Here is a 13,656-nt window from a genome sequence, read left to right on the forward strand (position 1 = left end):
ATTTTTTGAATTGCCAACTAATTTTTTTGGCAGAAAAACCTCTTAAGATAAGTTTTTCGCTCAGCTTTTTACATCTAATTTTAAAATCTGCGTAATTACTGCATATTTTTGCATACCTAAATAATTGGGAATATATATATATATATATATATATATATATATATATATATATATATATATATATATATATATATATATATATATATATATATATATATATATATATATATATATATATATATATATATATATATATATATATATATATATATATATATATATATATATATATATATATATTTCATGAAAAACATTTAAAAAGATATTTTTTTAAAATCTAGGGGTGAGATAAACAAGAGAGGGTGCAGACTTTGAGAAGTTACGTACACTAAGTAGTACGTGGAAATGATGGCGAAGTGTGCCACGCGTTGCGGGGACTGTGCCACACGCTTCTAGATGTACACCAGGGTGGTTGAAGTTGGGTGTCCCTTGGGATAAAAATATCTGGAGGCTAATGCCTCCCCCTGTACCTCCCCCGGTTTGACGCCAGCGCTTGGAACCCTAGAATAATGAAAATATGAAGCTTTATTCAATTCAGCCCACCCTCAGCCCTGCTCATTCTCATATGTGTAGTAATCTTCTGGAAAAAGTATTTCAGTCTTTGAGCCATTTTGGTTCCTTGATTTTAGCTACATGACGTTTTTCATGCTTCAAAATACCAAGGACATCAATATGAATTTTTTTTTCCCCTGCATCTTAGGTCCATTTGTTCTTGAAAACCCGATCTTTTTTTCATAATTATGAAGCTTTTTGGGCAGCGCCACAGTTTTGCTGTTGCCATGTTGAACCATGAAAATGAATAGCAAATCTAGTTAGTTAAACTTGACACTGCTTTTTATCCGTAAAAATTTAAACCTAACCCACTTAAGCTGTTTAGTGCCATGTGTTTTTAGCTTACTTTTTACTGATTTTTCACCCACGTATTTTATGTTTGATGCCTGCTATTATCAATGTCTTAACTGCGTATGAAGATGCAATGAAATTGTGTGACAATAATGGAAACTGGTTTAGAAAAGGAAGAGGCTCAGAATGGACAAACTATTCAACTTGTAGCGCCGTGGAAACGATTCAAAAGAAATCTGCTGTTCACATGGCTGCTGACGCTGTTTCAATGACTCTATTGTTTCCGGCTCTTTTCATCTTTGCAGTATACAAGTTAGAATTTTTCTTAATTTCTCTTTCTATTTCTTCTTTTCCCTGTTTTTCTCTATTTTTTAATCACTAATTAACACAAACTTCTATGTTTTAATTCTATTTTTTAATTCTCTATTTTTTAATCACAAAGATTAACACAAACTTCTGTAAGTGAAGCGCTCTGTAATCTGCTATCTAGAAGAAGGGGTGCAAGCTCAGCAAAGACCAAAGATTCGTCTGCTGTAACCTCACCCTCACTTCCTTCTTTCCTGACCTCCAATGGTTGAGGGCTGGCTCTGTCAAATTCTAATCTAATTATAGACACGAGGGGTACAGAATTTTCATATTGTTCCAGAACTGAAAATGTTTTCAATGGAAAGTTTGCAAAATATTATTAATAACAAAGTTTGGATCAAAATATTTGTATCAACAAAATCTACGACTTTTGCATTCAAAGTTCTTGGATTGTAAATTTGTTTTTCAAAACGTATTAGTGAGTAAAAATGTGTGTAATTTTTTCAAATGGGAGTTAAACACTCCAAAGCGGTATGATTCTGAAAAAGCTAAAAAAGTTAAAAGTTAAAAAGTTAAATCTTCTTTCATGCAAAAAAACCCATCTTTATTCAAATGAACGTATGTTTAAAACAATAAAAGGCATCGAAACGTTTTTTCCCCTCATATACAAACTCTCTGGTTTAACATAATGTGGCGTAACAAAAAAAAATTTGGCGTAACATCATGCGGGGTATCAATAAACAGTATGGCAAAACAATAAATGATGTGGTGTAACATAATACCTTTTGACTTGCTGCAACGACACTGACCCCTTAGAAAGGAAATAGTGCATTGTTTTTATATGATCAACAAAGCCTGTGCATCTACGAATTTTTTTTTTTTGGGGGGGGGGGGTTAGTGCTGAAATCGGCTGAAATCTCCTTCACAGCCGATACCAAAGGGAGTTTAAAATTCCTTTGACACTGGGAATAAATCAAATGGTTTTTCGACGGGGATTAGAAGGCATCTCACGAGGAAAGGGGGGGGGGACGTTTGAAAAAATGTTCTTTTGTTTTAAATTGTTTGGCTTAATTGTAAAAAAAAACCGATGTGCTTGGCTGATAATGAACGCCCGAGGTAATACTTGTAGATACCTTTATTTAAATGCTCGTGGCCGGAATTTCAGGCTTCCGGGGATTCAACCTCATACTTACAACGTAATAATACTTGCTTCAAGATCAACTGCCTGGGTCTGTTGTTTAATAAATATTTTAAGGAGGTAACAGAGCTTTGTTTTTTTAGATTTTCTCCTTGAGTAGGTGGAACAAACTAAACAAGAATCTGCTATTTTGTGTTCTTTGATTTCTTCTCTCCAAGACCAGAGTTCGACCAAATGTTCTGCTCAGTTTCGTTGCGCTGAAAATAAAAACCATTTTTTGGATTATATTGATTTCTTCTAAAGAATGTCGAAGCAGAATTAGATAAACTAAGTAAAGACTTGGTCACAGCCTGATCTGGAAGGAAATAATTCATTTTCGGAATTTTGTTGAAGTGTTCTCCGCAATTTTGGAATTTTGTTGTAGTGTTCTCGGAATTTTGTTGTGTTGTGGTGGAATTTTTGGTGTGTTGGGGTTAATTTTCTTTTGGTGTTATTGCGCTGGTGAAGCCTCCTCTGTTATCTCCTACCTTGTATGTTTTTTTTATTGATAATCGAAACAAAACAATACTTATCCTCGTATGTATAAAAGGAACAAACAATTTAAATGATAAAATATATTAAGATGAACAATCTATTATAAAACTGAGCTAAAAAAAAAATTCATAAGACTTTAACCATCAAAACAGGGAGCAAAGCTTTACTGAAAATTCAAGCTTGTATTCAATAAAAGCAGAGATCAACAGAAGTAACATCTTTTTTAAGAATTAAAAAGAATCTGGCTCAAAGTAAATTTAATTTTATAATAGCTGGGAGAAAAACAACCTATGCCATTTATGTTCAACAGCGAAACAATAAAGCTATTATAAAAATATTATAAAAAATAATAGTTATAGTTACTCTTTATTTCTTTTTCAACTTTTATTTAGAGTTGGACCGAGGTTACCCAAAAGTTAAAATAGTCATGTATGAGCACTTTTTTATGACAAGCCTCTGTCGTTAGTAGTAGATTAAGCCTTATTATTTCACAGTAAATAATAATAATAATAAAAAAAGTATGGCCGGGCTTGACTGTGGGTTCATGAAAATTGTATTTTCTATCAAAATACGGGTATTGAAAATAATTTACTTTTCGGTAGATTTTGGATACATATTAATTATTCGGAACACACCCAAGAATTTTCATCTGCAAGTTCTGACAAAAATCGGTTTAGCTATTTGTATTCGGAGAAAATTAGCTTAGACTCAGTGGAAAAAATATTGTAGGTATATTTTAATTAAATATTTAATATATAGAGTTGGTACTTTGGCTAGATTATGTTAGGTATTTAACGTAATGCATTCTGCGCGGCCTGCCTTCCAGAATAGTTTGTCGGAGTTCCCCTAAATTTGTTTGTAAAGTATTATATTTTTACCATATTTGGTTATATTTCTTTAGGATTAACCATACTTCACTTCTTGAGTGTGTTTCATATAACTATCAAGTACCGATTTTTGTTATTGCAGAAATCTAGTATGCTGAAATGTCGGAAAGGAGATTTTGAATAACTTAATGAATAAATTAACGAATATTCAACAAATAGATAATAACAAGAGAGTTAGAATAGTCAAAAGAATAGCTTCTTATTTTATTTTGGTACTTGTGCATTATATGCTACACACGAAAGAAGTCAAGTTCGGTCAATGCTAATGAAATAAAATTAAAAAGGATGAATATAAAATAGTTTAGAAACAAATTTGGGCTATATATTTACACATTATGGGGGTGGGGGATATAGAATAGAATATATTAAATACGTAACCTAACCTAGGTACCTCCCCCCTAAACCCCCAAAAACAATCGTTTAAATATTGTAAACTCGATGGAAAACAGTGGAACTTTTTTGCTAATGAAATAAAATAAAGTAGAATGAAAATATAATAGTTTAGAAACAAATTTGGGCTATATATTTGCACATTAGGGGGGGGGGGGGTAAAGCATAGCATATATTAAGTAAGTAATCTATCCTAACCTAGGTACACCCCCCTGAACCTCAAAGAACAACAGTTTAGATATTGTAAACGCGATAAGAAATCACGCTTTGCTTTGTATTCCTTTTCTGGAGCACTTTACTAGGACTAAAAACTTTACTAAATGTATAATAACAACGTTACTTGTTTGTAACATTTTCTACACCATTTCTTACACAAGTATTAGGTCAGAGAAAACTAGAGCTTTTATTAAAATAAAATTCATTGTCACTTGAATAAGATGCTTCCCAACAGAATTGTTTTGCATATTTTGTGAGATTTATCCCACGAATTTTGTAAATCTTATTGCATTTCCAAAATACAAATTTTATTATCCTGCTTTGATCATACAACAAGATTCTCAACAGCTAGAATGCTTGTTCATTCCAAAGCACATTTGTATACTTTTTTCTTTATGAGAGATTGAAATTTCAAAGCATCGAGTACATCAGAATCAGAACACTGAACGAAGTAGGCCTACTGTGATTTGATTTTGGAAGACTATTGATTATTGATTTGGAAGATTTTGCTCTTACTTAAACTTTTTCGCATGCTGACCAATCGTCCGTGTAGCGCAGATACCGATCTCCGGATTATCTACCTACGGTCGGGAGTGCTATGCGTGATTGGGGGCGAGTCATCCCATACTCCAGTAGTATCGTAGTAATAGATACTAAACTTACATGGAAACTTACACCTGAGGCAATACACAGTCCTAAACTTACATGGAAACTTACACCTGAGACACTACAGTATCACGTGGACATAGTCAAAACGTTGGCAACCTACAAAGTGGCCAAGCATGTTTGGAAACTATAGTCAAGGCTTTATAAGATAACCAGACTGATTTTTTGTTATTGATATGAATTGCACAAGAATGTGCAGATAAATTCCACATGTCCATAACAGCTGTTTCGATTAGAAAGTAAATGAGACGGTCATTTTATGTACGTGTGTGCATTTACTAAAGGGGGTAATTGTTGTAGATAAAAAAAGAGGAGTTGGATGGAAGGGGGTGCCCCCTATTAATATTTTGAATAAATTTCAAGTTTAGGTAATAGTTGAAACTTTATAAAATAATGGATATTTCACATGGAAAATAAACCCACTTTGTTTTGGGGGAGATGGGTTGCTATTTTTGATTTTTCTTCAGTAAGGATATGGTTCAGTTTTTGCAAAAAAATTGTTTACAAATAGTTTATTATTAAGTAATTTTTATGTTTAGACGTTCATCTATTCTTACCTTTCTTATGACTGTTAAAAGTGGGATAAATTTGGGCATATTTACTTGCAATTTGTAATTACGATACTAATAGTACGAAACTAATAGAATAATAGACAAAGTAAAGTTAAATTACCAATTTTCGTGCATATATTGTAGTTAATGCCATGCACGAGCCGATCAGTTTTTTTTTTTTTTTTTTTTTTTTTGTAAAGAAAGTTGAAAAGAAGCCTTTGTAATATTTCCATAAACTGAAGTGATTCATTTGCGATATATGACGTAAATCACTCGCAAGATCCAAAGGTCCGAGCTGCGTATGCCCTTGCCCGAGCGAAGTGAAGGTTATACAAAATCGGTTTTCTTCGTCTAACAATAATAATAATGATGACAATATTATAAATAATGATTTACATATTACTAAAACTGGTGGCAAAACATGTATATAAACGAAATCAATGGAAATTGAAATTTTATATAAAGATGTTCCGATAAAACTATACCCAGACTTGCAAAAAAAGAAAGAAGGTAGCCTTTTAATGAAATTCAGTACACTAAATTATAACTTGAGGTATTAACTAAAGCAGATAGACTCTGTTCATCTCCCCCTTGAACCGTGAAAATAAATAAGCAAAACTGATTAGTGAAATGTGACGACACTTTTTGTCCTTGATAATTCAAATATTAACAATATGTTAATTCCTAAAGGTACCAACGAAGTAGAAGTAGAAAATATAAAAGAATTTAAATGGTGGAATGACCAACCGCGTATATTTAAATAAAAACATAGACCTTAGGTTAGGTTCTGATAGGTTAGGTAATCGGCTTTGACATAAATAAGTTGTAAGATCATACTGGCTATACATGACGTTCAAAGCGAAGACGAAGAATAATTAAGAAAGAAAAAGAATCAACAACAACGACAGCAATTTTCAACCAGTGAAAGAGGAAAACTAAACAAAGTAGATGTCTTGATAAATACCTACGCCGAGCTGTCTTCATTCAACATTCACTCAACATTAAAAGACAAACGGCAACCTTTCGAATTGCTCAGAAAATCCTATAAAACCACTTAAAAAGGAGATAAAGCCAAGTTGATTTGTTCTTTGTTTCTTCGTGCTATTTCATTTTCATCCTTTGTATGTTTCTCTTTAGCAGCCGGATTTCGTGTCATCGGATAGAACTAGTATCTTCAGGTATCGAATATTCAGTTTGTTTCTATTTTAGAAATGATTTGAAAAAATGTATATACCTTGCAAAATTATGTTTAAAATTAAGAAAAGGTTTTTGTTTTTGAGCCGGCAGAAGTGTATTATTGTTAAAATTGTTCTAGATAGGTATTTTTTTGAGTATTTGATTTCCTTTTAGATTTCTTTTAATGATATTTTTGTAAGACTTCAGGCAATTTCGTTTTCAACCATTTATATTGGCTGGAATTCTTATAGCCACGTCGGAAGACCGCGCTTCACGAAAACGATGTATTCCAATTTATTTTGTAAAGTTTCAGAGGAGTTTCCGATTTTGCATTATAATATTGTTACCTTCACCTCAAAACTTGAGTTTAGAATACGAATTTGTAGATTAAGCTATTCATTATGTCTTATTTTAGGACGGAGGCTTACTAACGAATAATCCGACATCAATTGCCATCCATGAAGCTAAAAATCTATGGCCTCGGTCAAAGATTCACTGCATCGTATCTATAGGCACAGGAAGAAATCAGCCTTTGTCTACAATGGAAGTGGCTATCCCAACAGGGACATCTTTGAAACAAAAGCTTGTCAAAGTTATTGACAGCGCAACAGATACAGAAAGTAAGTTGCATTTTTTTACGGTTTAGGTTTGCTATATCGCCGGAATTTTTTTTCATTCTTCCATTATTTTCATCATTTTCCGGATTTTTTTTTTTGGGGGGGGATTCTAAAGTTTCAACGTAATTTTTTTTTTTTAATTTCGGATCAAATCCTTTGGGAAGGGCTTGTTCAATGATAAATTAAATCGCTGTTTGAATAAAAAAGTATTAATCAGAGATTAAAAGGAAGAAGAGCCTGATAAACGCCTGATAGCGTACCCCCCCTCTGTCATTTACTTTATGCTGGAGTGAAATAGAGCAAATGCCCAATCAATAATAAGTTTGTTCGAACTCTTTTGTTAAATACCCGTCTATTTGTATCATAAAGAGAACATATTATACTATATTCCCTAACATCTACTGAGAAATGACAGCCGGATTCAGAAAATTATCTGAAGGTTTTATTGTATACTCTCGTTTTGGAATGACTGAAATCTGCTAAGATTTATAAAGTGATCTTTTAGTGCTTTTTCTGTTTTTTCTATCTTCTCTAAACTAGTAGTTACATACAACAAGTGTTTTCTTCCTTCTTTACAGGCGATCTTAACTCCCTCTGTGCTGCACCTATGATATTGAATGTGCAGCACCGAGAAAAGATGTTTTTAAAGTGCTCTTGAAAAGGACGTTTTAACGTATTGTCAAAACTTTTTATCAACAAATTACTTTTCATTGGAAGCTTATGTTTGTACCTTTGTGAATCTGACCCAAACTGAAGATGAAAGATAAATCCCATGGTTGTGGTCAGGAAATAATTTTTCAGAAATTTAAGCCATATGAGGAGCCTTTTCTCTCTAATACTGCTGTAGAATGGCATATGGTTTCTTGTCCGACTTAAATTTTTCTCAGTGGTATTATGTGGAAAAAAAGTGTTGTAAGTCAGGTAAATATATCTATTCCTAGCGTTTTACAAAATAGCACTAGTCCACTTCTCGCGATTTGCAGGGGAGAAAGAACACAAGGTGAAGAACAAAGCGAAATTTTTCCTGAAAATCAGTCTTTTTAAAATCCTTTATGTTCAAAGTTACAGACCACACTTCTTGACATATCGCTGTAGTAACAACAGTAGAGTAGTACATTCCATTTTTATGACTCAATGTTCCTTCCTGTGCTATTCTACGACTCTATGTTACCTCCTGTGCTATTCTACGACTCTATGTTCCTTCCTATGCTATTTGCTTGGTTTACGTTCCTTGGCACCTTTCCAGACCATGTACTTATGGATTTGGGTGGATTATGTTCCTTCCAATGTTATTCTATGGGACATCTACACGTGATTAAACACGTTTTGCTTGCCTTTCCTTGATACCTTTCCAAACGAGCGGTGATTCCCCTCCGGTTCCTACACATTACAAAAAAGCGAGAAGTATGAGCGGGGATTCCCCACACAAGTTTGTTTCAACTCCAAGTTTTTCAACCAGTTCAATTGACCATGATAGCCCTATTTTTCAGTGCAGAAATTCGTTTTGGTGGCAGAGGTTTTTCCCCCAAATTTTCAGGAGAGGCTTTTGGATAACATACTATAATATCGTTCTTGTGCTATCAAGGCTTTCATTGTTCAATCTTTCTGCTGGGGCAAAAACTTTTCAGCTTTAAAACTATATGTATAGGATATACCCCAACCCCCTTGCATTGTAAACTAATATACCTTGTGAAAGATTTTGAAGAAATATCTTCCCTTTTCAGTGAAAGTAGGAAAATTTTTAAGGTCCACTGCTCCTCTTCCGATGGAGCATAAACTTCTACAGTAATGGACAGATTAAATAATCTGTATGTCCCGGTTATGTGATGCTGTGTATAACATTTACCTATTTGAATGGTACTACTAACCTCGTGCTGATATCAAAACTTTACTGAGTTATATTTGTATGTTTCCATTATTTCTAATAAAACTTCTACTTTAATTAATAAAAAATGAATCAAGGAAAATGTAAGTCGAAGTCAAAGACAGTGTGAGCTAATTTTTCTGTATATACATATTGAACCTACATGAGATCGATATGATTATGAGACAATGGTGGATACACGGGGCATTCCTACCCCCCTCCTTCTTTGCAAGGGTGTAGATTTACAAACACACAAATGTGTTGAGCAAAATAAAAAAAAAGAATGGCCGTCACAAGTTTATCTAGCTCGGTGAGTTGAACTCATTTGGCGCGAACAGTAATTTTGACGAAACTAAATATTCAACTAGACAATGGATTCTACTTAGAAACCATAAATGAATTTTAAGATGAGCTCACAAGCTTTCGCAGTGTATGGCACTATAAACTTTTTTATAGTAATTAGGATTATTTTTCTTTTTATACTCTTTGCTAGAAATTATAAATTTAATGGTTTTTTCCAGACAAAATCTCCAGGCATCGAGAGTATCACTGAATTCTTTGCAGGAACAGGAACAGCTCCTCAGACCCTCCAGAGTATAATTAAATTTTTTTTTATTTTTTTTTACAAAATTTTGACATAAATATCCCGGTTTACTCATCTTTTAATTTTTTTACGTTTTTTTAATAAGAAGAGAGGTGGTTGTTAGAAGGGGATATTTCTGTTTCCTTCAGAAAATAAATATACACCTAAATAAAAATTTGTACGTAGTACGAGTGATGGGGGTTGCTCTTATGAGCGTTTCGTCACTTATTTTGTCAGTTTCAGATTCTATCAGTTTGATTGTCAATGTGATTTGTGTGACAATTCCTATCAGCATTAAGTTGTTGAAAAATGGTATAAGGCCATAAGTTGTTGAAAAAAGCCGCCTAAGGCCCAAACAGCTACGCACGCTCCTCCTCCATTCCAATATATTCAACGCCTCCCTCTTTAGGACCTCCCAGGAAGTTCTCATTTCCCTTAAATCTTTCTTCACGACATCCTCCCACCCCTAACCACGGACGCTACTACTACTGATAAGTCCCTACTATTAATAAAAACACACCACAGCACCAAGCTGTCTGAGGCCAAAACAGCTACGCACGCTCCTCCTCCATTCCAATTTATTCAAAGGACCTCCCAGGAAGTTCCCATTGCCCTTAAATCTTTCTCTGCGACATCCTCCCACCCCTAACCACGGACGCTCCTACTACTAATAAGTAGTAAGGCAATGCACAGTCCAGCCAGTGATTGCGTAATATGCCTTACCACGGTCCAGTTACCTATTACTATGAACGGTACATGCCTTAGAAGACAGGTTTTCTAATGTGACACTCATTTTTTGAATGCACTCCGGCCAGTGATTGCGTAATATGCCTTACCACGGGCCAGGCATCTATATATTTGAACCCTACGCCTAAGGCATGGATATGTGTGTGTACTTTAAACGAATTGGGGTTACCAGGGTCATTTGCCTGCCAAGAGGAACGAGTATAACTTGATTGGTGATTAGGATTTGAATATTTTTTAGTTTAAATCCGTGGTCATTAATCTGTAAGTTGATTAGTAGGTTTTTCTTTTTAACTTGGATAATAGTTTTTTAAACCTATTGCTACGAGCCCTAAATGCGGTCCATTTTTGGAACTAGGAGCGTGATTGTGTGTGATGCTATCAGACTGATTTCGTTTCACGGATTCATTAATAGAAGGACTAATGTTTTTTGAAAAAGGTCATTACTTCTTTAGTTTACGAGATTTGCGAATTTTTTTTTGCGAAAAGATATTTGCGTAAAGGTATTGCGACGGTTAAGAATGCCTCACGGGTAATTAAAGAATGAGATGCTTGCATCAACAATACAAAGAATAAGCTCAGATACTTAATAGATTTGACGTTTACAAGAGACATTGCTAGAAAGTATTCAATAGCTTAATTGAAAAGTAACGATAGAATGACATTGTGACTTGACCTAGCTTTACCTCGCCGATGTGATCTGTATAATACATAAGTAACGTTTGAAAAATATTGTCAATTTAAAAAGAAATGGCTGAAAAGTGTTTTGAGGGGGCTGGGTTGCAGAGCGGGGGGACGGGCCCGCGGGCTCAGTGAACGGGGAGCCCGTTGCACGGGGGGTTTCGGTGATACACGGGTTCAGTTACACGGGGATTCAGTTGCACGGGGGGTATCCCTTTTTTTCGAAAATCGGGCTCCCTGTTTTCAAAATCCCTTTTTCTTCTGAGGGTTGGAACATTTGGTGGCTAGATATTAAACGTAATTAAATTTAGCACGGAGGTTCAGTTGTACAGGGTTTCAGTTATACAGGGGTTCAGTTACATGGGGGTTCTTTGTGTTAAATAAGTAGTTTTTGTATCTTTTAAAAGAACTTTACGGGGATTGAGAGACTCAGATGCCTAATTACGTGTGATTTTTCTTTACTTGATGGCAATTAAAATCGAAATTTTGTTGTTAAATAAGTAGTTTTTGTATATTTTAAACGAGCTTTAAGGGGATTGAGAGACTCAGTTTAATAATTCAGTGTGATTTTTCTTTACTTGATGGTCATTAAAAACGAAATTTTTGTGTTACATAATTAGTTTTTGTATCTTTTAAAAGATCTTTACGGGGATTGAGAGACTCAGTGGCCTAATTCCGTGTGATTTTTCTTTACTTGTTGGTCATTAAAAACGTATTTTTTGTGTTAAATAAGTAGTTTTGTATCTTTTAAAAGAGCTTTACGGGGATTGAGAGAGTCAGTTGCATAATTCCGTGTGATTTTTCTTTACTTGATGGTCATTAAAAACGAAATTTTTGTGTTAAATAAGTAGTTTTTGTATCTTTTAAAAGAGCTTTAAGGGGATTGAGAGACTCAGTCGCCTAAGTCCTTGTGATTTTTCTTTACTTGACTTTCATTAAAAACGAAATTTTTGTGTTAAATAAGTATTGTTTGTATATTTTAAAAGATATTTACGGGTATTGAGATACTCTGTTGAATAATTACGTTTTATTTTTCTTTAAGTGTTGTTAATTAAAAATTAATTTTTTGTTTAAATTAATTTGTTTTGTTTCTTTTAATATATCTTTACGGGGATTGAGAGAGTCAGTTGCATAATTCCGTGTGATTTTTCTTTACTTGATGGTCATTAAAAACGAAATTTTTGTGTTAAATAAGTAGTTTTTGTATCTTTTAAAGGAGCTTTACGGGGATTGAGAGACTCAGTTGCCTAATTCCGTGTGATTTTTTTTTTACATGATGGTCATTAAAAACGAAATTTTTGTGTTAAATAAGTAGTTTTTGTATCTTTTAAAAGAGCTTTACAGGAAATGAGAGACTCAGTTGCCTAATTCCATGTGTTTTTTATTTACTTGGTTGTCATTAAAAACGAAATTCGTGTGTAAAATAAGTAGTTTTTGTATCTTTTAAAAGAGCTTTACGGGGATTGAGAGACTCAGTTGCCTAATTCCGTGTGATTTTTCATTACTTGATGGTCATTAAAAAAGAAATTTTTGTGTTAAATAAGTAGATTTTGTATCTTTTAAAAGAGCTTTAAGGGGATTGAGAGACACATTTGCCTAATTCCGTGTGATTTTTATTTACTTGTTAGTCATTAAAAACAAAATTTTTGTGTTAAATAAGTAGTTTTTGTATCTTTTAAAAGAGCTTTTCGGGGATTGAGAGACTCAGTTGCCTAATTCCGTGTGATTTTTCTTTACTTGTTTGTCATTAAAAACGAAATTTTTGTGTTAAATAAGTAGTTTTTCTATCTTTTAAAAGAGCTTTACGGGGATTGAGAGACTCAGTTGCCTAATTCCGTGTGATTTTTCTTTACTTGGTGGTCAATAAAAACTAAATTTTTGTGTTCAATAAGTAGTTTTTGTATATTTTAAAAGAGCTTTACGGAGATTGAGAGACTCAGTTGCCTAATTCCGTGTGATTTTTCTTTACTTTTTGGTCATTAAAAAAGAAATTTTTGTGTTAAATAAGTAGTTTTTCTATCTTTTAAAAGAGCTTTACGGGGATTGAGAGACTCAGTTGCCTCATTCCGTGTGATTTTTCTTTACTTGCTGGTCATTAAAAATGAAATTTTTGTTTTAAATAAGTATTTTTTGTATCTTTTAAAAGAGCTTTACGGGGATTGAGAGACTCAGTTGCCGGATTCCGTGTGATTTTTCTTCTTTTCAGTAAAGACATTCGATATCCTAAAAGTGTTTAATTCAAACTTTTTTAAAACTTCGAAATTTTTCAACTTTATTTATTTTTTTTATTTTTGTACATAACTTAAAATGTCAAAATATGCTTACAGTTCTAACAATTGCGATCTGTGATTGGTCAGAGACACGATCTGACTTTCCCACTGGTATTCTGTGACCGGTTAT

General features: G+C 33.5%; 1 protein-coding gene across 1 annotated transcript; it reads left to right on the forward strand.

Moving 5' to 3' along the window:
* The first annotated feature begins 994 nt into the window (after positions 1 to 994).
* LOC148939691 (uncharacterized) lies at positions 995 to 9,173 on the forward strand. The gene is made up of 3 exons (XM_089106949.1): positions 995 to 1,207; positions 7,183 to 7,387; positions 9,109 to 9,173. Exons 1-3 carry the CDS (start codon positions 995 to 997, stop codon positions 9,171 to 9,173), a joined length of 483 nt encoding a protein of 160 aa, XP_088963075.1.
* Positions 9,174 to 13,656: the final 4,483 nt, after the last annotated feature.

Source organism: Artemia sp. Qi Xiang Cuo, chromosome 21 (genome assembly GCF_049724085.1).
Source record: "Artemia sp. Qi Xiang Cuo chromosome 21, ASM4972408v1, whole genome shotgun sequence".
Lineage (NCBI taxonomy): Eukaryota > Metazoa > Arthropoda > Branchiopoda > Anostraca > Artemiidae > Artemia > Artemia sp. Qi Xiang Cuo.